Source organism: Macaca nemestrina, chromosome 4, assembly GCF_043159975.1.
Source record: "Macaca nemestrina isolate mMacNem1 chromosome 4, mMacNem.hap1, whole genome shotgun sequence".
Taxonomy (NCBI): Eukaryota; Metazoa; Chordata; class Mammalia; order Primates; family Cercopithecidae; genus Macaca; species Macaca nemestrina.
This window is the reverse complement of record NC_092128.1, coordinates 102,102,105-102,126,909: the sequence shown is the minus strand read 5'-3', so window position 1 is coordinate 102,126,909 and position 24,805 is coordinate 102,102,105. Positions and strand designations below refer to the sequence as shown.

At 35.7% G+C, this 24,805-nt stretch overlaps 1 protein-coding gene across 1 annotated transcript in view; it reads right to left on the bottom strand.

Annotated features, from left to right (window-relative positions):
- The window catches only part of ITPRID1 (ITPR interacting domain containing 1), a 95,715-nt gene that overhangs the window by 53,121 nt on the left and 17,789 nt on the right, over window positions 1–24,805 (bottom strand). The window contains exons 5-8 of the mRNA XM_024790826.2: window positions 23,487–23,573; window positions 20,946–21,148; window positions 17,238–17,809; window positions 12,451–12,508 (exon numbers count right to left, since the gene is read on the bottom strand). Of these exons, the coding sequence (XP_024646594.2) occupies window positions 12,451–12,508; window positions 17,238–17,809; window positions 20,946–21,148; window positions 23,487–23,573 (920 nt within the window). The remainder of the gene's footprint in view (window positions 1–12,450; window positions 12,509–17,237; window positions 17,810–20,945; window positions 21,149–23,486; window positions 23,574–24,805) is intronic.

Here is a 24,805-nt window from a genome sequence, read left to right as displayed (position 1 = left end):
TTTCTTCTCCATGATCTTTATAATAGTCTTAGCTTTCCTCGGCCCTTTACTGGTACATATGAATTTTAGGACAAGCTTGCAAGTCCGACAGAAAAATAAAACAAACTTATTAGCATTGTTATAGAAATTATGTTGCATTTTAGATTAATTTGGTGAGAGTTTATTTCTTTTTGATATGGAGTTTTCCCATTTATGAACATATCATACCTCTGCTTTTATTTAGTTCTCCTTTATAAGACATAGTAATATTTATAATCTTCCCAACAAATATTCTAAAAGTATTCATTTAAATATAAGGTACTTTAATAGGTTTATTGTTCTTGTTGAAGTTGTGAAAAGAATCTGTTGTTGTGGGTTTTTTTTTTTACTTTAATGTGCTTCCAATTGGTTATTGCTGATGCATGGAGACTGATTTTTGCATTTTGCTCTCATAGCCAACAAACTTGTTAAACCTTATTACTAACACACCTGTCTGCTCTCAAGTTTTGTATGCAGACAGTTATTTTGTCAGCAAAAGTGAACATTTCTCTGGTTTATAAACTTCTTACCTTATTGAGTTGTTTTTCTGCTTTTACCTTTAGTTTAACGTTGAATAAAAGTAATGTGGGCAGGTTGTATTCCTGGTTTAATGGGATTTCTTCTGAGATTTTACTGTTGAGATTGAAATTGCTATCAAGATTTGATGGATGCCCCTAATTAGGTTAAGATATCTTTCTTTTATTTCTACTTGCAGAGTTTTTGTTTGTTCATTTGTTTTGTTTTTAAATTATGATCAATTACATTTTGTTATATTTCTTTTCTGCATCTTTTAACATTTTTTTCTTTTTAAACTGTTAATGTAATGTGCTTTATTAATTTTACTGATGTTGATCCATCCTCAAATTTATGAAAAACCATAGTTCTTGTTAGATGGTAATTTGTAAGAAATCTTTATGTACTTCTACTGTATTTTATCATTAACTGTTAAAATTTTAAGTTTTTTAAATATATGTTTTCAATTTTAGATAGTAAAAACTAATCAGCTTAATTGCTATTTTATGCTGAGCTTAAAAAACCGTTCTCTGTTCCAAAATTATATAAATATTCATCTACATTTACTTCTGTTCCTTTTATATTTTGAGGGTGTTTTTACATTTAATAATTTATCTGAAATGTCATCTATCTTCAATTTCTGTTGGTAAAGAATGATAGGGAAATATTTTTTATGCACACATCTTTTTCAAAATCTATCAAGGTGATGATGTCAAGTATTTCCTTTATCCTATGACTAAATTATATTAGTTTTTCAATTGTTAAAACATTTTTGATACCTTATACTAAAAGCTATTTGTTCAAGTATTAGCATTTTAAAATATTGTACTTAAATCACCATTAGTTTATTTATTTATTTAAACATTTTTGCATCTATTTTCATAAGTGGAATGTATCAATTTTCTGAGACATTTTAGTCAGAATTTCCTATCAGGTTTCTCTAAAATCTAAAAGATGCTTGGAAGATTTACAAATGTTTACATTATCTGAAAGACTTACATAAGCAAAAAATTATCTCTTTCTTGAAAAATTGAAAGAACCAGTCATATAGCAATTTTTTTCTCTTTGCTGTTCTCAGAAGTAATTTCTGATAAACTTAGCTTATGTTTATTTATTTTTCCCCTATGGTATTAGTTTATTTATCTTTTCTATTATGTTACTTTATTAATTTTTGTTATATATATGATACAAATATTGGTAATATAGTATCAATATATAAATAAATGACATATGCAAAATATATTTATGTATCTAAATTTCCTTAAGTGGCATCAATAGTAATTATCTCTTGTTTTAATTACATTAGTTGTACTAGTATTCCTTTATAATTTTAAAATGGGTTTTGCATGTTAGGTCATTTATTTTCTATATCAGTGACTATACTTCTTTTCTTTAATTTTATTTTGATGTTCTAATTTTGTTTATATGTATTTTCAGTTTTTTGAACTTTGTGGGTTTTTTCCTATAAAAATTTAGTGCTTGGATTTTACATATAAAATAATTTGTTTCTTCTTTCCACATTACCAATTTCTACTTATCTTTATTAATGTCTAACTTCTAATTTTGTTTTATTGATTTAATGATGACTTCTTGAGGCAAATACCTAATTTATTTTAGTTTTTTCTGCTTTGATAATAAAAACAATCAATGCTCTGAATTTGCCTCATATTACTGCTTGTGGTAGAACTCTATGATTTTATATAAAATGTCTTTATTCAAGTGATCTGAATTTGTAATTTTAACTTATACTTTTCTATACCTTTGTTTAGGATGGAGGACCCGGCCCCCAAGTACTGGGTTTGTCATTTTGTTTTTTTTTTGTTTGGGGTTAGAAAATGTTACTTTTTCTTCTATTATTGAATTCAAGTGTTACTGCACTGTATTTATATCTATAAAAATGTGGCTCATATTGTGCGCGCGCACGTGTGTGTGTGTGTGTGTGTGTGTGTGTATGTGTGTAGTCTGGGCATGGTGGCTCAAGCCTGTAATCCCAGCACTTTGAGGGGCCAAGGTGGGTGGATCACCTGAGGTCAGGAGTTCAAGACCAGCCTGGCCAACACGGTGAAACCCCATCTCTACTAAAAATACAAAAATTAGCTAGGCATGGTGGCACATGCCTGTAATCCCAGCTACTCAGGAGGCTGAGGCAGGAGAACCACTTAAACCTGGGAGGCGGTTGCACACCAGCCTGGGTGACAGAGCAAGACTCTATCTCAAAAAAAAAAAAAGAAAAAAAAAGAAATCATAAAAGAATCTTTGCATTTTCATGTTGTTAGATATTTTAATAAATATTCCAAGAACACTGGCAAATAGTATTCAATATTTTTCTATTGAGTACATATTATTAATACCTTTTTGTTCTCTTATATTATTTTATGCTTGATCTGTAAAAGACTGAAAGGAATATTAAAAGCTCCCCCCCTTTTTTTTTCGAGACAGAGTCTTGCTCTGTCACACAGGCTGGAGTGCAATGGCACGATCTTACCTCACTGCAACCTCTGCCTCCCGAATTTGAGCGATTCTCCTGCCTCAGCCTCCCGAGTAGCTGGGACCCACCACAGCCAGCTAATTTTTGTATTTTTAGTAGAGCTGGAGTTTCACCATGTTGGCCAGGCTGGCCTCAAACTCCTGACCTCAGGTGATCCACCAGCCTCAACCTTCCACAGTGCTAGGATTACAGGCGTGAGCCACCACACCCAGCTAAAAGCTCCCATTTTTATTGTATCCATTTCTGTGGATATGCCAGAATTATTTCTTGCGTAGTGTTTTGAAAATAACATATGAACATGGTAACAAAAGAAAATTAAAATATGCCAATTAATTTAAAACATATCAGTTTTCCTTTTATTAAGCTACCACCATTAACAGTTCCTTATACATTTCTCCAGAAGCAATCTGTGCGTGCCTTTCCCCCAGTAGAAATATTATACAATCATCTGTCACTTAACATCTAACAACAGGGACACATTCTGAGAAATGCATGCTTAGTTGATTTTCTCATTGTTTGAATATCATAGAGTGGACTTAAACACAAACAGAAAGTATAGCCTACTGCACACTTAGACGAGATGGTATAGCCTATCCTCCCAGGCTGCAAACCTGTACAGTATGCTATTGTACTGAATATTGTAGGCAACTGTAACACAATGATAAGTATTTGGGTATCGCAACAGAAAAGGTACAGTTAAAATATGGTGTTATAATTTTATAGGACCACTGCTGTATATGTGGTCTGTCATTGACCAAAGCATCGTTATTCGGTAAGTAACCATAGATACACTCTTTTTAATACAAAGGAGTGTATAGATAAGACTCTTTTGCATGTAACTTTTTTCTCATTTAACAACTCTTGTCTCAGAGACCTTTCTGTATAAACAGATATTAAAATCTTCCTGATTTTTTAAAATAATGACTGAATAGTTTTGATGTAAGGATATACTATAATTTTAAAAGTAGATTATTATTGTGGGCATTTAGCTTGTCTCTAGTTATTATGAACATTATATATATTACAGTAAAATTCTTTGTGTGTACATTTCAGTCTATTGGCAGGTCAAGTTACAGAACTGGAATAAATACATCAAAAGCTGCATCCATTTAAAATTATGAGATATAGCCAGGTCACATTTTAAAGTAATTATGAAAATTTAAATTCCAAACAACAGTGGGTGAGTGTCAGTTTCACATTTTTACTGTTACTCTGTATTTTTTAACTTTTAATTATTTGCTAATGTAATAAGTGAAAAGGTGAAGTCAATCTTGTTTGTGGAGCTTTTATATTTCTTCTTTGAACTGCCTATGTATTTCCATTCCCCATATCTAATAAGATCTTGTTTTTCTCACTGATTTGTAGGGGCTTCTTTACAAATTGATAAAGTCAGCCTTTATATATTAGATGTTAACTACTTGGTATGTAATGATTCATGATTGTTTTGTTTTTGTTTTTGTTTTTTTGAGGTAGAGTCTGGCTCTGTCTCTTAGGCTGGAGTGCAGTGGTGGGATCTCAGCTCACTGCAACCCCACCTCCCAGGTTCAAGCAATTCTCCTGCCTCAGCCTCCCCAGTAGCTGGGATTACAGGCACGCACCACTATGCCCAGCTAATTTTTGTATTTTTAGTAGAGATGGGCTTTCACCATGTTGGCCAGGCTGGTCTCGAACTCCTAACCTCAAGTGATCTGCCCACCTTAGCTTCCCAAAGTGTCAGGATTACAGGCGTAAGACACTGCACCCAGCGTGATTGTTAATTTTTAAATGAAATTTTGATAAATTTTTAAAGGGCTTTATTAAAAATATTTTCTTTCATTTTAAAGTAAGCATTATTAGATTTTAGTATTATAACCCCGATTAATTTTTGTCTTTATTTCTTGCTTATTCTAGGTCCAACCTTTCCCAATTAACCTTTCTTGGTTTTATTACTTGAGTTCAACTTTTCCGTACCCTATTTTTATTAATACAGAGCAGGCTTCCCCAACCCCTGGCTTCAGTCCCTGACTTGTTAGGCACTAGGCCATACACCAGGAGGTGAGCAGTGGATGGGCAAACAGGCTTTACCACCTAAGCTCTGCCTCCTGTCAAATCAGTGGTGGCATTAGATTCTCACAGGAGCACAAATTCGATTAGAACTACACATGCAAAGAATCTAGGTTGTGCGTCCTTATGATGATCTGAGGTGGATTAGTTTCATCATGGAACCACCCACCTGCCTTGGTCCGTGGAAAAATTGCTTTTAATGAAACTGGTCCCTGGTTCCAAAAAGGTTAGGGACCGCTGTTCCAGAGTACTTTATTTTGGGTAACATCTTAATCAACTTGAATGGTAGTAAAAAGAGTTGATACATAAAATAAGGGATTTACATGTATTAGGCCAATCTTTTTAACAATCCCATGAGATAGATGCTGTTATTATGCTTATGTTTATTTTCTTTAGATGAGGACACAGAAACACAGAGATTGAGTAATTTGTCTAAAGTTACGCAGTTGGTAGTTGCTAGAGTGTGGGATTGGAATCCAGGCAAGCTGGCTCCAAAATTCATGCTCCAACCATGGTCTCACTTACTTGAGGACATTGTCCTGGAAAGGTAGTGGATGATATACCTGGGGAGTCCTGTTATCTTTGAGGGTGGCATTATACTGCCCTTGTGCATAAAAAGAGTAGGGCTGGGTATAAAATTGTTGGTTCACATTTTCTTCCCCTTCTAAATTATATGTGTATTAATTTATTCCCATTTGCCATGTTATGTTGCTAACGAGATATTTGAAATTTTTTCTCTTTGTAAGTAATCTGCATTTTTTTGGTCCAGAAATGTGTGAGTTAACTCTCATCCCACTGTGTCCTTCTACTTTATACATTTTACTGTCATATTTAGATGTTTTCATTTCATTGATGTACCTGAATTTAGTAAAAACCATTTTTGTTGCAATAGTTAGTTAGTTATTTATTAAATCAAAGTATAATATATACATTAAAAAAATCAAATAGTGCCAAAATACTGTGTCATGGAAAGAAAATTCCCCAAAGACAACTTTTAACCCTTTGCATATGGGATCCTAAGAGTGGCAATGTCGCCATGATGTTTCCAGACCTAGGATTTGGCACCATTCATTGTTGGTTTTGCTAAAACTTGCTCCTGCTTCCGTGAACACCACTCATGGTTACCCAGTTTGAGCATGCCATCTATTTTTCTCTTTGGAAGAAAGTCCCTACCCTTTTCACCAGTTTTTCTTCACAATTCTCATCAACCACTTCTCAACAGCTACATTTTTATCTTCAAAATACTCAGTTTGCTAATACTTCTAATTTGCTATGTGACCAGAATTGTCTCCCTATTTGTCTCATTGTTGATTCTCAAAGCAGAAAGCCAATGAAGAGTGTTTACGTTGTTATGGCTGCATACATGTGTCTCATAGCCGGGCCAGTAGTTTCATCAGATGACGTTACATTTTCCATACGTCCACTGTCATCGAATATTAGATACCATCAGGTTTAAGACTCTCATTATTTTATAATGAGAAAAAAATAACTCTCTAGCAATTAAACTAAGACCTGTCATCAATTATAACATGTATCTTGATTGCAAGGATGACAAATTGGGAAAAATCACTCATCTTATAATTGATGAAATACTGGAATCAACACCTCTCTTGCTCACTAGAGTTCTTGACCTGGAGGCACAGCCCATTCCACAGTCAGTGTTGATGTTCTCATGCATGAGCCATGTGTCTCTCAGATGCAAGGGACTCATTTTCCAGATGCATAGCACAGCATTCAAGAGTGTAGACTCTGGAGCTAGACAGGCTGAATTTGAAACCTGGCACCACTTTGAACTCTATGAGAAACTGGGGCACATTATTTAACTTCTCCGTGCTTGTTTCTTCATCTAATACACGGAAATAGTAATACTGCTTACTTTAAAGGTTTATTTTAAGGATTAAATTAAGTAAAGCATATGAAACATTTAGAACAGTACCTATCACAGTGTGTTTGTATTTGTTAAATATAATGACACTGCTCTGTGAGTAATCTCCTTGCAGACTTCTTACTGCTTAGGAGTGAAATTTAGTGTCCTCAATCTTCCTCCAAAGAAGGAATGAGGATACCCAGCAGGGAAACAGTGTTCTCCAATGAAATATCTTCATCCATTGTTTTCTTCTCTCTGCAACTTGTCCCCTCTTTATATTCATGATGGCTGAAAGGTTCAATGTTGTGGAACTGATTCCTACAAATTCCTTAGAAAACTACATATATATGCTTGTCACATATTGACTTTGTATCTGATATATATCTTTTTTAGAACCCCAGTCGAAATTTAAGACATTAAGAGTCCAACTGCAACCACTTCTTACATCTATGTACTATTTCTTGGATCCGTCGTCTTTGACATTTTGTTTATTATATTCATTTCTTTTTCTTTTCCCACTTAGTTCTTAAGTAATTTCTCAAACATCTCCTAGTTTTCAGTCATTTTTATATATGTACCAGTCTGTCTCTTACTAATTCTATTGTATTTTAAAAATTATATTTTAATTTTAAAAAAGTAGCTGGGCATAGTGGCATGCGCCTATGATCCCAGCTACTTGGTAGGCTGAGGCAGGAGGATCTCTTGACACTAGGAGTTCAAGGTTGCAGTGATTTAGGATTGTACCACTGCACTTCAACCTGGGCTACAGAGTGAGATCCCCATCTCAAAAAACAAACTGTATATATATATATATATACACACACACACACACACACACACGTATATAAATTTTTATTAGCATTTTGCTATACCTCTCATTTTTTGTCTCTTTTACATCCTTATTTTTTCAGTCTACTTAAAGTTATATTGTACCACTTCATGTAAAATGTAGAAATCTTGTAGGTATCTTTGTTCATTTACCAATTCCCCCATCCTGTATGCTATAAATTGTCAAGTATAACATCAACATATGGTATACAACACCACAATACCCTGCCCTTTAGCAATGCTTAAAGAACTTCCTTTAGCAATGCTTACAGTACATGGGTACTGGTGATGAGTTATTTTTGTTTGTTTGTCTGAAATTTTATCTTTATTTTTGAAGGATATTTTTGTTGCATGTAGATGTCTGGCTCATAGTTACTGTCTTCTGGTCTCTATTGTTTTTAATGAGAAATCTTCTGTCATTCAAATCTTTATTCCCCTGTATTCAATATGTCATTTTTGTGTGCCTGCTTTAAACATTTTCTTTTATGTTTGATTTCTATCAGTTTGATCCTAGTATTATTTAGGTGTAGTTTTCTTTGTAATTTCTTTGTAATTATCCCACTTAGAGTTTGCTGGCTTTTTGAATCTGTAAATGTAAATCTTTGAGCAAAATTAGAAGATTTCCCACCATTATTTCTCTAAATATTTTTTTCCTGTACAGTTTTCTCTGTCCTTTCCTTCTCAGACTGCAACTACATGTATATTTGACCTTTGATATTGCTTCACAGGCTTCTGAAACTCAGATAAGTATTTTCTATAATTTTCAAATCTTTTTCCTGATCTTCAGATTGTTGGATAATGTCTATAGATATATTAAAATCCACCAAGTCTTTCTTTCATTGTTTCTGATGTAATGTTAAATGAATATTGAATTTCAGAAATTATAGTTTTTATTTACAGAATTTCCATTTTATTATTTATTATAATTCTATTTTTTTAGATTTTCTATCTTTTCATTCATTGTGAGCATATTTTCCTCTATATCCTTCAGCATAATTATAATAATCTCCCTATCTGCTGATTAGAACATCTGGGCTTTCTCATGGTTTGTCTTCATTAATTGCCATTTTTCTTGCATATGAGTTATATTTTCTCATTTCTTCATGTGTCTAGTATAATTTTATTGTTCCTGAATATTGTGAATGGTATGTTGTTTAAGGAGGCAAGGAACTTGTCTGGAATCAAACTCCAAATGAAAATCTCAGTTCACATCTTTTAGTCTTAACAGATTCTTTAAGTCCTTTCCATGTGTGTTTGGTTCAACAATTGGCTAGAGATTTGAAAAGATTTAATTCCTAGAATTTGAAGATTTTCCTCCTTGGTTCTCTCCTTTCTGTGATTTTCCCCCTTCTCTTTTCAGCTGTTATCATTTCCTCAAATTTTATATTCTGATTTTTTTTTTAACTAGTAAGACTGCTACTTTTTATTTTATTTTTTTTGAGACAGAGTATCACTCTGTTGCCCAGGCTGGAGTGCAGCTGACACAATCAAGGCTCACCACAACCTCTGCCTCCCAGGTTCAAGCAATTCTCCTGCCTCAGCCTCCAGTAGCTGGAATTACAGGCACCCACCACCATGCCTGGCTAATTTTTGTATTTTTAGTAGAGACAGAGTTTCACCATTTGGCCAGGCTGGTATAGAAATCCTGACCTCTAGTGATCCACTCACCTCAGCCTCCCAAAGTGCTGGAATTACAGGCATGAGCCACTGTACGCGGCCAATACTGCTACTTTCTATTAGAGTTTTAGGACAGTGTCAACTGCAGCCTTCCCTGAAGCTAAAAAGCTTTAAAAAAACAGGACACTCACCCAGTGCCATTCCTTCCTTCTATGTGTTGAAACCCCCTCCACTCTCTGTTCACTTTTGGTCACTCTTCAGTGCCTTTATGTAGGAGTTTTAAAAATATTTTGTCCAGAGTTTATGATTATTCTCTGTGGGAGGGTTGGCTCATTAGGAATTACTTAGCATCAGAAACAGAATCAAGCTTTGTATGTTTTATCTGAAAGGAATCTACTCATTGGAGATGCTTCTCTTACATAGATGCCATGTCCTCATACAACTCACTGAGAATAGTAATTCCTGATGATTTGTCATGTTTCTTTGTAATCATTTTTTAGTGGACATTTATTCTGAATAACTTCTGATTTTTGAACTGCTAAATCTTATAATTTTGCTTGGTTTGATGATTTTATAAGGTGGCAGGGAAGGCATATCTTATCCAAGTTGATAACTAAGTGAGATTCTCTTGGAAATTTTTACCTTATCATGTTAGTATAGTCCTGCAGTAGACTCACCTTTTTAATCCTTAGGTGGGCTCTTTACCTAGAATTGTCTGCAACTTCGTCCACAATAAATCCCACACAAAGTCCTAGTCTTATAGAATATGAATGATAGACTTCTCCTCCTCTTCTTCCTTTTAAATAGCACTATTACATATTTCCTTTTTTCCTTATATTCCCCTGTCATTTAAGTGACATTTTATTTTTAGGGGACTCAGGGAGGATAGTATATTTGTGGCCTTGGGTCCCAATTTTCTATATAAAGTCAATTTGTTCACATTCAATTAGGAAATGCTTAAATATAATCTTTCTGCTACTATGCAGTCTTATTACTGGTTTTTAACACATTTTAAAGGTATTTGAAGAGTTCATCATGTACCTTCACCTATGTGTTTAAAACAACAATTTGCTATCTCCTGATTCTGTGGGCTGGCCAGCTCAGTGTGGCTTTCTCTTGGATTCTCTCATGTAGTTGCATCAGATGGCACCTGGGCTAGAGTCATCTGAAAGTTGGGGCCGGACATCAAAGATGGTATTCACGTGGAGCTCATGCAGCACTGTCCACCAGAGAGTCCACGCATGGCATCCTCATGTCACTTGGGCTTCGCACAACATACGGGCTGCGTTCCCAGAGGGAATGTTCCAAGAGGAAATATCTCAAGAGCCGGGAAGCAGCTGAGTGAGTGGTGCTGAAACTAGCACAGCATCACTACTGCTATAATATTTTGGTCAAAATAGTCCATGTGCTTTCATCTTTAAAATGAAGTAATTGTTTTATACTTTGAGAAAAAAAATGCGTGTATACAATATCTCAAAGTGATTACACATACAGTTATCACATACATATGATAATTTCCTTTTCCCATTAATTGAACGAATTTTACATATTTATTCTGAGTCTTATGTTTGTTTTGGTTAACAACACTATTTTCGAAAGTAACAAAATCACATTTGCTGTACTATAATTCAGATTTTATCCATTAGGCTCTCCTTCACCTACCTTACTTTGCTCTCTCAATTCGAGATGAAATGTAGATTAGTAATTTTTGTCTAACTTCTCAAATAATTTTTTGGAATGATTGGGGCGACTTACATGGTATTAATTGACCTCTTAATACAATGTCAAAGAAGGCAATTCCTGTTGGCAAGGGGACCTCCAGCTTCATTGAGAAGCATTCAATTAGATGGAAAACAGATGCTTATTTTTGTCTTATAAGCCTCAATGCAGGTTATGTGGTAATTACTTCGAAGAGCAGGATAACAATTTATGTAATCAGCAGGACCCTATAATTACTAATGCATAATTTCTAAACAGCATTTAGCAAAATGAGGCCCATACATACACTTTGTAATGAAAAAGATGTGTTTGACACAGCACTAAATTAAATTAAAAATTTGCATATTTTCTTCCAGGAAATGCATGAGCTTCGTCTGCTGTATTTTGCTGGACTAATTGTGCCTACTTCTAACTGCCTTATAGGGCCATGGAAATGCTGAATCACAGTGACAACTGAATGGGGGAATAAAAACCAGGAATAGAGAAGGGTTTCCTTCTCTCTTGTTTAGGATGTTAAAGCATCATTCTGAGAGAAAACTTGCAGAGCTACATCTAGGGAACCTCTGTCCACTGAGAGTTTAACATTAAGATTATACAAAATGCAGAATGCAAGGGCTAGCAGAGAACTTAAAATTATCTGCACTTATTTCTTTATTTCAGATGGAAAAACTGAGACCCAGTTAAATGAAACGGTGTGTACACTATGAAGCAGTTGGTGGAAGGAGTGAAAAAGTACCCGCCTCCCCACAGTCAGGCTCAGTCCCATGAAATTCATTCCACTATGGTAGTCAGATCGTATAGAGTTAGTGTCAGACAAGCCACACATACCATTAGCCCCAGGGATATTGAATGTTTCTGTGGTCTTTTAAAATTTACATGTACATTTGCATTGCCAGTAGTTTTTTGTTTTGTTTTGTTTTTTGAGATGGAGTTTTGCTCTTGTTGCCCAGGCTAGAGTGCAGTGGTATGATTTCAGCTCACTGCAACCTCCGTCTCCCGGGTTCAAGCAATTCTCCGGCCTCAGCCTCTCAAATAGCTGGGATTACAGGTGCACTCCACTGTGCCAGCTAATTTTTTTGTATTTTTAGTAGAGGTGGGGTTTTGCCATGTTGGCCAGGCTGGCCTTGAACTCCCGACCTCAGGCGATTCCCACATCTCGGCCTCCAAAGTGCTGAGATTACAGGGATGACCCACCACGCCTGGCCTACCAGTAGGCTTTTAATATCTCAGAAGATGCATGAATGTAGAGTATCTTCTACAGGTAATTTAAACTCTGTACACGTTAAGAAATTTAAATACCAGTTATTTACGTTCTGAAAGACCACTAATGAGATCACACACCTTGATGAATTCTTACCTACAGTTCCTGAAGTCATGTCAAGAGGATTACCAGTCTCTTCTTCAAAGCTCTGGACCTAAGATATCAAAATGCATCAATGTCATTAGAAATTTTGTCAAATAAATTCACTTATTTTAATCAATATGTAATGAGACTGGCAACTGATAAGAGGGATAAACATGAGATCCTGAACTGAAATAACTTACAGTCTGCTGGGAGGAGGTAGCGGGGACAAGGTACCCGTGATAAAGATTCAAAGAATTAAAGAAGTTGAGGAAAGGGGAAGATCACATCTGGATGGGTTGATCAATGCTTCTGGAAGTTGTACATTTGAAAGACATTTAAATAATAATATTTCTATTCTAGATTGTTTTTGCCTTCCAAAGAACTTTAAGTGTATTTGGAGAAAGCTAATTAGGGCTTGATAAATTTATGGAAAGTAATTCAGAAAATTTAGTTGCTATATAATGCTTAGACATTTTTTAAAATTTTAGTTTCCAAATTGCTAGAACAAAATTTATTTTTGAAATTTTTAAAGAAATTAATGAATATTTCTGTATTGATGAAAATAAAGTTATCATTAAACAAAATAATGCATATTACTTCTAAAATAGCAATACAGCTAATTATAGAAACATGATACATAGAAAAAGAAGGTACAAAAAAACAGGGCTGGGCTTGATAGCTCATGCCTGTAATCTCAACAATTTGGGAGGTCAAGGTGGGAGAATCACTTGAAGCCAGGTGGTTAAAACCAGCCTGGGCAATATAGTGAGACCCCATCTCTCCAAAAAATAAAAAGAAGATAAGAAAACAGTTACTGTTACTCCAAAAACATTTTGGAGTATTTCTTTGAAAGTTTTCTTTTATATACATTTATTCTGGATATTGTCATGTAGTGAAATTTTTCGCTCAAAAATTTGAAGCAGGAATTTTTATTCCACATCATAAAATTTCTCTGAAAACATATTTAATGACAGGACAAGAGGCTGTTCTCAGGAAGTACATTAGTTTACTTAACAATTCTCCCACTCTTGAAATGTTTTCTAAATTTTGCAATTAGAAATAATGATGAGGTGAATATTCTTGTTCATAAATCTGTATCTACATGTCATATTACTTATTTGGAATTGATATTTGAATACTGAAAGCTGAATCAAAGAACATAAACATTTTAAACACTGTGGTACATATGGCCAAAAATGACTCTAACCCAGGAATAGACTGGAGACTATGAGGATATAATGCAACTGTAATAAGAAAAAATTTTTAATCTCTCTTTTTAATCCTTCATATCTTTTTTTCAAATAAGTTACTTTATACTTGTAATCTATTAGACATACTCTTAGCATTATTTTCACTAGTGTTGGTAACTCAAATCAGTGAGTGTCATATGCGTTTTCAAATGTAATAAAAAGTTTTGGCTATGACCATTATCATGGAGAAAAATCCACTTAGGGCAATGTGAAGCACATGTTTGTCTTTTGAAAAAAAAAGGAAAAGCCCCATTCATTTCAAATGAAAGCCATGTGTATTCCTGGGTTATTCCACCTGAGCCAAACTTATTAATTAATACAAAATAAAATAAAGAAATAGTTATAGCTTTTGAAATATTCCCCACCTAATCAAGATGTTGACTGGGATTGTTTAATAATATGATTAATGTTCTCACATGTGACTTCTAGAGAATAGGATGCTTATATGCAAACAGGAGGGAAAGCTAAAAAATATTTCTTATGAATATGAAGAAGCATCCTACCTTGAGTTTACATTGCACAAATTTTACAAGTATCAAATTCACTTAATGTATCTGGGAATTTAAAAAGAGAGGGGCTGACTTAATTTTACTAAGTAAAATTAAACAAAATATGTTGATTTTTCCATTAAAAAATCTATGCACAATTTTGTTGAAATTATACTTTTGAGAAGTGAGACAAACATTGCCAAATTCAGCTCTGAGTACAACTTTAGGGAAAGCATCATTGGTTGATCTGGAGGCAAAATTTGGCCAATCGTACTTGAAATTCTGATAGCTAGATATTTAAGTACATTGGCTCTTGTTTTAAATGCCATGAAAATCTGCCAATTTCACACATATTTTTCATTTCTAATTGAATTTTAAAATTTGACATTGAAAAATAAATATTAAATCTGGCATTGGTTTCTGTTTAAGATACAATCTACCCAAGCTTCATTTACTCATGCACTGGTATTGAGTGAAACAAGTATTTTTTCCCCAGTGAGAATGTAATATTTTATATGCACTTTTTATTAAAAATGAAATTCAAGTAGTGTGTTTCTTTTTTATCATTTTTAGGACTATCTCTGCCTTACATACACACACAGTCTCTCACACACACAAATCCTAGAACATAAAAACACCAAGATGGCTGTGAAATTTGACAGAATATTTTGTTTTCCTATGAAAGCCATCCTTACATTAAATCAATATTGTCAAATTCTTTGGATGTTTACTCAATTAACAAATATTTACTAAGTACCTACTACGTGCCAAAGAAACATGTGAATTTGCTTTCTTTATTTTGGTGTTGAGTTGTTTCTACTCTCTTCCCAAATATATACTAATATGTAGTATTTTATTGAATAATCGTAAGTTAAAAATTCTTGAAAGTATACCAATCAAGGACTAACATTCTTTTCTTATTTATTTATATAAAATTTATCAAATTTGATAAATTTGATGTTTGTCTATTCCTTTCCTCTGAAATTTCAATGGCATACTAGAAATATTATTTTTCTCTAAATCAGTCTAGTTTGAAGCAGAAGAACCTTCAGGGACAATAGAGTCTGATGAGGCTTGACAATGGGTTGGAGTCTGGTGACACTTTTTGTTTGGATCCTAGCTAATAGCAGGTTGACTTGACATTCTTTTACCTTTTATTTATTTTTAATTTTTATTTTTATTTTTTTGAGACAGAGTTTCACTCTTGTCCAGGCTGGAGTGCAGTGTTGCCATCTCAGCTCGCTGCAACCTCCGCTTCCCAGGTTCAAGTGATTCTCCTGCCTCAGCCTCCCGAGTAACTGGAATTACAGGCACCCTCCACCATGCCCACCTAGTTTTTGTTTTTGTATTTTTGGTAGAGATAGGGTTTCACCAGGTTGGCCAGGCTGGTCTCAAATTCCTGACCTTAGGTGATCCACCTGCCTCTGCCTCCCAAACTGTTGGTATTATAGGCGTGAGCCACAGCTCCTGGCCGACTTGACATTCTTTATAGTAATTTAACTATTGGCTTGGTAATTAAATAATCTTTGCAAGATTAAGTTTTAAAAAATTCTTTTTTTAGTGCCTTCTGAGTTTATCCTCAAATCAGGGCATTTGAACAAAGGTATTTCTTTTCCTCTTTTTATTATCGTTATTCATTTTAATGCTACTACTTAAATTCAGTTTAACATTTTAAGGTTCTTTAATTTTTATACAAGGCATATATGTGCACAAACATACATACACATACATAGATATTAGGAACCTTGACATCTACTTATTTTAAAATAATTTTTATATCTTTGTGGGATGCAGCTATGCCAATAGGCATATTCACCTGACTCCATCCTATTCTTCTTAATCACAATTTTAAATTGTGATTAAGCCTTACTTTTTACAAATTTCTTTATCCTCTCAGCCCCAGGCTGGCTAAGAATGCCTTTACTTGCTCCTGGAATACCCGACAATATGTCTGTGTAGTGATGTAAAGTGTATCAGTAGTGCTGTCTCTGTGCCTACCATCTTATGGTGTCAGTGCCCATCCCTGCCACTTCTCTGTAGCTCCCTTTTCAAGGCAGATTCTGTTACCGTTTCTGTGCCTGGCACATAGAGGGCTCAACAGAGAAGTAAGCCCACTTTGGAATTGGCATGTAAATATCCTGCCCTACTTTTAGATAATTTAGATGAAAGGAGAGAAAAGCTTTGTTCCTCCTTTGTAACGACTTATTTGTAATTATACTAAATAACAGAGTTAACAACAAGTTAACTCCCAATCCTAGCTGCCATTATGAATAGACAGATAAGCAGACATGTATATGTATTTTTTTTGGGGGGGAAACAACTCTGAGATGTACAAGTGAGAATGTCATCTAAGTGAAGATAAAAACTAGTGTAAATGAATGAAGGTAGGGATGGATGAGCAAAAAACGTGTGTGAAATGAAGGTCAAGCTATGTGAAAATCAATACATCCCAAAGCAAACAAATAAACATCATACTAACACCCTAAAATCAAGACCATACCCAAGTCCATACTGCTTTGTCTGAGGCCCTGTGTTAGGCATTGTGGGGGAAATTATTTCCAACACACATCCCCGGCCCTAAAGGAGCTGAGAGTTTTTTGGGGAGACAGCACTGACACACACTCAATCTCTGACATAACGAGCTCACACTGCTAAAGCCATGAGAACACAGAGAAGAAGTGGTCAAGGTAAGTTTCACTGAGTGGGAAGTAGTTGAACTGATCCTTGAAGAAGATAAAACATGAAAAGTTAGAGAGTAGATAAAAAGCACACATACAGGTACATAAAACAATTAAGCAAAAGCAAAGTCAGAAATGACCTATGGATTCGACTGTGAGCAAGAAAAAGGAAAGACATTGGAGCAAGCAAAGGCTGGTTTCCTACTAGTTTATTTCCAACAAAAGCAACTAGAATGACTTTAAATCACTAAACTGACTCAGAACACTAAGATGTAATGCTGAGGGATTAAAACATGAAGTGGTGAAATGAAGTCTGGAAAACAAGGGTGCCATAGTGAAGGTTATTTCCCTTAGGAGGTTGGGCACGTTGGTGCAACACTGACCTCTTCCATTTCAAACGAGTCTGGTCCTTTACCCGCAAGACGAGAGAAGCACTTGAGCTTGTTAGTCTGAAATAAGTTCTCCTTCTGAGTTTTGCCCTTGACTGACCCCTCAGACACACAGGAAGGAGCAATCTGCTTGGCTGGCATAGATGAGCAAGGCCATTGCTTGCCCAGAAGATCGTGGGGAGGATAAGGTACCAAATCATCACAGGCTTGGAGAGACTGATGTTCTACTGACAGAGACAAATGATTTTGCTTGTGCTTGATTGAGGTTGCTGCTAGCTCTGCTCCACACTCCCATGGTTTTGTAAAGGGGATAAAAACTTCATCTTTCATCTTGAAGGACTCTGATGCCTCCGGGTAACAATCCCTCCTGATGTTCTGTTTTGAAGCTCTCCTTATAAGTTTACCCATCCTTCTTCGATGCTCTTTGGTGGCACTCACTGAGGTTCTTTGCACACTCTCTCCTCCAGCTTTCTCTTCAGCTCTGTTTGGCAGGATGCTGACATCATTCAGCAAAGATGAGAAGGCATGGGTCACACGGTCCAGGATTTCCAGCTGTCGGAAACGGCCTGCACAACACAAGAAACAAGAAAGTTTTAGACTGGGTCTTTTTGCTGAAACTATTCATGTAGTAAAAACTGAAGACTCAGTTAAAATGAAATTTTCAAGATAGGAAGGACATTAGGCTCTTGAAACTGAAGTTTTTCTCAGTATATGCCATTACTATTATGGAGATGATTTCCCTACGCAATAAGATTTTGCTGTGTTGTGGGGAAAGTGAACAGCTTTTATATTTAGTTGAAGACACATAATTATATAGATTCATATATGCCTATAGTTTTTATGTGTTAGGTATTAAAAACTGTAGGCATTGGTGAATCTGTATACTAACATATATTAAAGAGTGAACCCAGTGCTATCAACATGAGGCTACCTGAATATTCCTCCATGAGTCTATGTGATGTATATTCCTACCATCACTTACATCATCCCTATCCAAACTGTCACCTGAGAGTGTGGAAAGATCATGGCATATAGAGTTGGAAGGCCTGGATCCAAATCCCAGGTCAACCATTCACTGGATGTTTGAGCTCAGAATAAAATAACTAAGAGCTAAACAGTGCTAGAGCCATGCCAGGCACATAGTAAATGGCCAGTCTTTTCATCTCTCATGTATTTTTCACATCTGTCATGGTCACTAAAGCAAAACTGTGAAGACACAATGCCATGTAAGTATCAGTTGTTAAAATAATGATTATAAATGAGCAAGACTTAGGAAGGGAATATATTCTCCTCAGTCTTTCCAGAGAAGATAGTCATTAATGTAAAAACCCATTTGCCCTTCAAAACAAACCAGCTCGTCAACTTGTTAAGCCTTTCTGGATGATCTGGGCCATATGCAAGTACAGTATTGACTTAATTAGCATGTGGAAGAGACCTAATGCAGCAGGGCTAAAGTGAGAACATATTGCCAGTTTGAAAAAAAAAAAAACATGGAAAATATTTTTGGTATCTCAAGATAGTAAAACCATTGTAATACAAATGGAATATTTTGTTTTTATTACCCAGCCTCCTCTTAATCACAGTGATAGCATGTAAGGTTGCATAACTCAGCGAAGGTCAAGGACCACATAGGTAGGCAAGGATGTTGTCTTTTGTTGTGTTTGCACCATCACAGCAATGTCCCTGACTCTCATGAGCCAGTGCCTACCTGTTTCTTTTACCTAAAAGAAGTATTGACTAATCATCCTTCTACTCCAAAAAGAAGTGACAGATTTCTCCCAGAGGACTGTGATATTTTTCCAAGACCTATAGGAACTGTGGGGTTCGTATGTTTTAGGATAATTCTGATTACATGAAGCTGTAGTTGAAACTAAATCTCTTTTGTGATCCAGAGGGTACAATTGAATGATAATTCAACTTTTATGATTGCTTTACATCCATCCATGGTGGGTTTTTATATTTAGACTAAGACAAAAACCTACCAATTTAATTGGCTAAGTCAATTCAGAGAACACAATAGTCTGAAGCGTCAGATAAGTGTTTTCTTTTATTTTTGCCTTTGGGTAAATTGAACAACGGACTAATTGATTCTCATTTCCCAAGTTTAAATGTTTGTGTTGACTTTGAATGAGATACAATTTTCCATTCTATCTGCCAACTAGCTTTATTATTGGTTGTTGTATATTTGACCTTCTCTTTTTCCCTGAATCAAAGGTTATGTTGTAGAAATAAGAGTGCACCAGAGATCACAGAATCAGGGACCAACTCCTAATTTCTCTGTAATCCATATCTCAATTTCTTTTGTGAAATATTTACTTCATAGCAGCTCAAATGCTATTCAAATATTGGTAAATGACATTGTTCTGAAATAAAGGAATGATCAAAGAATTTGCATCTCTGTGCTGCTTGCAAGAGGAGATACAAAGAACAACATTAATTGTGTCTAAAAAGTAAAGAAATACTGCATTTCAACACCTTCGGCTTTACATACTCATTTAAAAGAAAATATCATTCCTGAAGTTTGGGACCATTTTACCCATATGAAAATGGGAGAAACAGGAGCTAAAATGAGAACTCCAAGTAAAGTCCCTCTTCCAGATCATTGCTTGAGAAAAACACTTTGTCTTTCATGACTTTCCTCTTAGTGAATTTATTTATTTAAAATAATTTATTTGATAATCAGAATTTTGTCAGTTCCCCCCTCTGGAATTCCTCAAACTCTGTACTATAGACAAGGTCTTCCTCAATGCTTCTCCAAGATGCCTTTTGTATTTATGTGGGAAGGTCTTCCTCAATGCTTCTCCAAGAGGTCTTTTGTATTTAAGTGGTTTTGAAATGCTGCACTGCATCCCATCTAGGAGACTGAAAGTGCACCTTAGCATATTAAATCAATCCTGCAGTAAATAAACCTATTGAGCTGCAAAGCATCTTTCCCCCAAACTGTTTGAGCACAGTACAGACACCCCCAAGAACATCCTTGGTAATGTCCTAGAGAAAAGGATTATACGATTACATTGATCACCAGCTGAAGAAATATAGCAACATGCCTGATTAACTATAAGGTTTAGACACAGTAAATCAGGAGGCACGGCAGATTAATAACTATCACTTACAGCTCAAGGTATAAACGATAGTGTTCTAAATCTCATAAATGAGGAAATTAGGGTTTCACCTAATCATTCATGGTAATCCTTGTCAGATTCCAGTTTCTCTGCCTCCTGGGTGTGTGGCTATGGTACATATTAGTGCTTCCCACCATTACTACCAGCTTTCCTCCTTCTGGGCAATTGTTAGGGTTGTACATTCCCACTCACTTGGAGTTAGGTGTGGCCATGTGACTTATTTTGGCCAATGAAGTGTGAACAAGACCTGCTGTGTGTAAGTTAGGACCAGAAGATTGAAGAGCTGAGTATCATTTTCCATTTCTACCTTTCCTTATTATTGCAACTAGTGAGGTTCCAGATTAGAGGCCGTATTCCTGAGTGAGGACAACATGGAGCAAATAGATACTCCTTTCTCCCGAACATACACACCAACTCCCACTGGACATATAGGATGACCAAGAAATTCATCTTTTGTGTGTGAAGTCACTGTAATAGAGGGTTTGCGTGCTACTTCACACAATCTCCTCGCCTACACTGTGGCCCACCTGCCCACTCATTGCCAATGCTGAGATGCAAATGCCATGGGGACCTCGCTTACCATACAAGTTGGGGTTCTCAATGTCCATTCGCTGCTTTTGAGCTTCAAGAAAAACACGGATGTTGATCCCTCTGGCTGCTGAGCCACAACCAAGGAATCTGGCTGGGATTTGCGTGCAGATGTCTGGCTCATCGGCACCAAACCCCAGATCCAAGAGAATCTCCACTGGATCTTTCTCCCAAAATTCCAGCCATTCAGGAATGCTGTGGTAAAAATATGAATGTCTTTATCCAAAACCAGTTAACCCCACACCATTTTGTTCTGGTCACCTCACCCACCCAATCTCCCAGATGTTGCGTGAAAGAGGATCCTAAATAGACAAATGGTGCATTCACTAGCGTTCCTATATGCTTGAAGGACTGACTGCACCCCCACTCAGGGACCACTTGCCTGTACTTTACATCCAACACTGTGAGTTTACTTAACTGGCTTCCCATTCCACAACAGGCACATGGGAAATTAGATAGGGCAGGGAGACTGCAGGACAGACGCCAGCCAGAGGCAGTGCACTGACAACCACAAAGGAGTGGTCACTGAAGGCAAGAAATGAAACAGAAAAAAAAACAAAAACAAACAAACAAAAAACTGTAAACAATAGACTCAAAGAAGGCTATTTTAAAAGAGCAACAGTCTGCAGCATCCTGAGCAACACAGATCTGTCCAGGATATCACTAAAGAAAGACTACAAGAACTGATGTTTACAAATAATGATTATAAGTCCCTAGGTAGAATTAAAATGTGTTCTGTATGATTTTTATACTTGGCTAAGAAACAAAAAATGCTTTTATCAACTTGATCTAGTCCACTTTGGCACTTTAAATGGTAAACATCAATTAGTTGAAAATTATATTTATAATTTTTACTAAAATTATATATTTAATTTGATTTATATATATAACTATATAAATTATTTAATTTTATTATAATTATATATATATTACAATCCTATATTTAATTGTTCTATTTATAAATATAAATGGTTATATTATGTAAGCCAGTTCACGTCTGAACTTTGCCTAAGTTACTAAGCTAACCCAGGAGACTACAGGAGTCTTTCATGGATTCCATGGGAATCAGACCTTTTGATAAGATTTTACCAGGTTTGCTCAGCACTTTTGTTGAAGTTTTTGTTTGCCTTTTCTTTATGCGCAACACTAATGAGCCTATTTGGGAGAGTTTAGATAATTTTACTTCAGTGACTTCATAATTGAAATCGGATTAACTACAATTCATTTACTTAGCCATTTACACATTCAACAACAGGTAACTATCTCACTGGGGATGCCCACTTACCAGATACAACCAGCATCATGTTCACACTTTTTTTTCCTCTTTAATTATTCTGTATCTCTTTTTTAAAAAACTAACTTATTTATTTTTAATTGATAAATAATAATTGTGTGCATTTATGGAGTACAGTGTGATGTTTCGATCTATGTATATGTTGTAGAAATAGTCAATCGAGCCAATTAAAACACCCACTACCTCACTTGTGGTGAGCACATCTGAAGTAATATTCTTTTAGCATTTTTGAAATACACAATAAGTTAATATTAACTGTGGTCACCATGCAGTACAATTGATTACTGAAACTTATAATGTGAAGTGGAGATGGCTCCATTTGGATATCTTAATCATGGGATTAACAGGGGAATCAGGTATGCCAATCACTTGATTACACTGACACAGACACCTGAATATAAAAGAGGTTCAAGAAAGAAAAAAGTTCTGGTGAGAAATCTAAAGTTGCATGAAAGATTTAATCTGTTATCATATTGACTTCACTGTACAAATGTTTATCCTACCCATTTATACATATATTTATTGAATATCTGTCATGTTCTAGGTTCTGTGCTAGGTACACATGGCACAAAAATGAACATAGTTCCTGCTTTCCAAAGGCTTCAGTCTCTTGACCAAGAATATAAGTATCAATTGGTCATTAAACATATTTTCATATCATCATGAAAATATCATTAACTTTTTAGGTAACATTTAATGGTGGAAGAAATTAGATGTACTGACTTTGTTAAAAAAATTTTAATAGTACACATAATGCTCTCACTCCCCTCAGCTATTACCACCACAAGTCCTGACCCTCTTCCAGTTAAACCCATGTGTATCCTTCCAGACATTTTCCTATGCAGTAACATACATGTTTTACGGTTTTCACTTGTTTGCTTTATGTATTGTAACATACTGTATGTACCTTCCTGCATCTTGCTTTTTTTAATCTTAAAAAATATGGCATATAGATCTTTCTAAGCCAGTATGTGTATGTCTACCTATTCTTTTTATCACTATATGGAATTCTGTAAAATGAACTGGCCAATCATTTATTTGTTCATTTCCCCACTGACAGATATTTAGTCTGTTTCCAATTTTACTAACTCTTTTATATTGTTATTGCAAGATGAGGTTTGAAAATCTTTTATTCATTCTCTCATCCATTCATTCAACAAGTACCTATTTATAATTTCATGAAATCCATTGTTGCACAGAATGATTTCTCTGGATGAAAAGCACCTGGAAATTACATACCTTTGTGGTACACTTGCAGTAGAATAGCAAGAGTTGAAACTGGTCCCTCTGGATAGGGTGGGAGTTTCTGAAAACTGATGCAAAGATCTACAGTTGGGAAAATACCAACAATCAGACGTATTGATTTAGATAGTCTCCTGGGAGGTCATTGTGAATCTTTTCCTTCCAGAGCAAACATTTGCATTTCCTCTTAGTCTCTAGTAATCCCATAATGGCCACACCTTTGCAGAAGAGAGCTTGCAGTGGAGGAGCTGCTCCTGTTTTCAAGAGTGTTGTATTGCAGAAGATGTGAGAATTTAAGCGTTAGGTGCCCGCTAGTACTCATTATGAAGGTGACAGAATGTCTCACTTTTGACAGATGGCATATCATTGGGGAACCTTTCAGGAACACAGCTTTGCTAGGCACCAACTTTCAGGAAGAAGTTAAAATTATATGCTGAAAGAAGTACAGCCAGCCGTCACTGAAGTGACTCTACATTAATTCTCATACTAGTGAAGGATTTCATATCGCATGGCTAACACTCTGTAAGTGCTATCTCCAGTGCTCCTGTAGCCATCCATATGCATTTCTAACAAACTCCTTTACTATGGAAAAAAAAATGAACATCACTATCCAATAGGCCTGCTTTGCAGATCATTTGAAAGTGCTTCCAAAGAGAGTGGAATCCTGTCATAATATAGTTCAGTTTTATATACATAACTCAGCTATACCATGGATCACATCTAGCCCCATCAAATATAATAGCCAGTTGGCATATATCTAGAATTTATTAAAAATACAACGCAGATATCAATGTTTCCGAGAAGAACAAGTTATCCTACTTGGGTTGCTGACTTTGTTCTAGCTGCATTTGCTAAGAATAGCTGGGCCAGGCACAGTGGCCACGCCTGTAATCCCAGCACTTTGGGAGGCCGAGGTGGGTGGATCACGAGGTCAGGAGTTCAAGACCAGCCTGGCCAAGATGGTAAAACCCCATCTCTACTAAAAATACAAAAATTAGTCAGGCATGGTGGTGGTGCCTGTAATCCCAGCTACTTGGGAGGCTGAGGCAGGGAATTGCTTGAACCCGGGAGGCGGAGATTGCAGTGAGCCGAGATCGCGCCACTGCACTCTAGCCTGGGCGACAGAGAGCGACTCTGTCTCAAAAAAAAAAAAAAAAAAAAAAAGAATGCCCTTTACTTGATTCCATTCTGTAAAGTTGAGAAAGCGTGTTTTTCTGGATAATAAAAACGCTGGTGTTAACAGACAGTTGAGCTCCTTGAGCCTCAAGGAGAGGCAGAAGATACCCTTTCACTTACTGCCCCACCTCCGTTTTCAT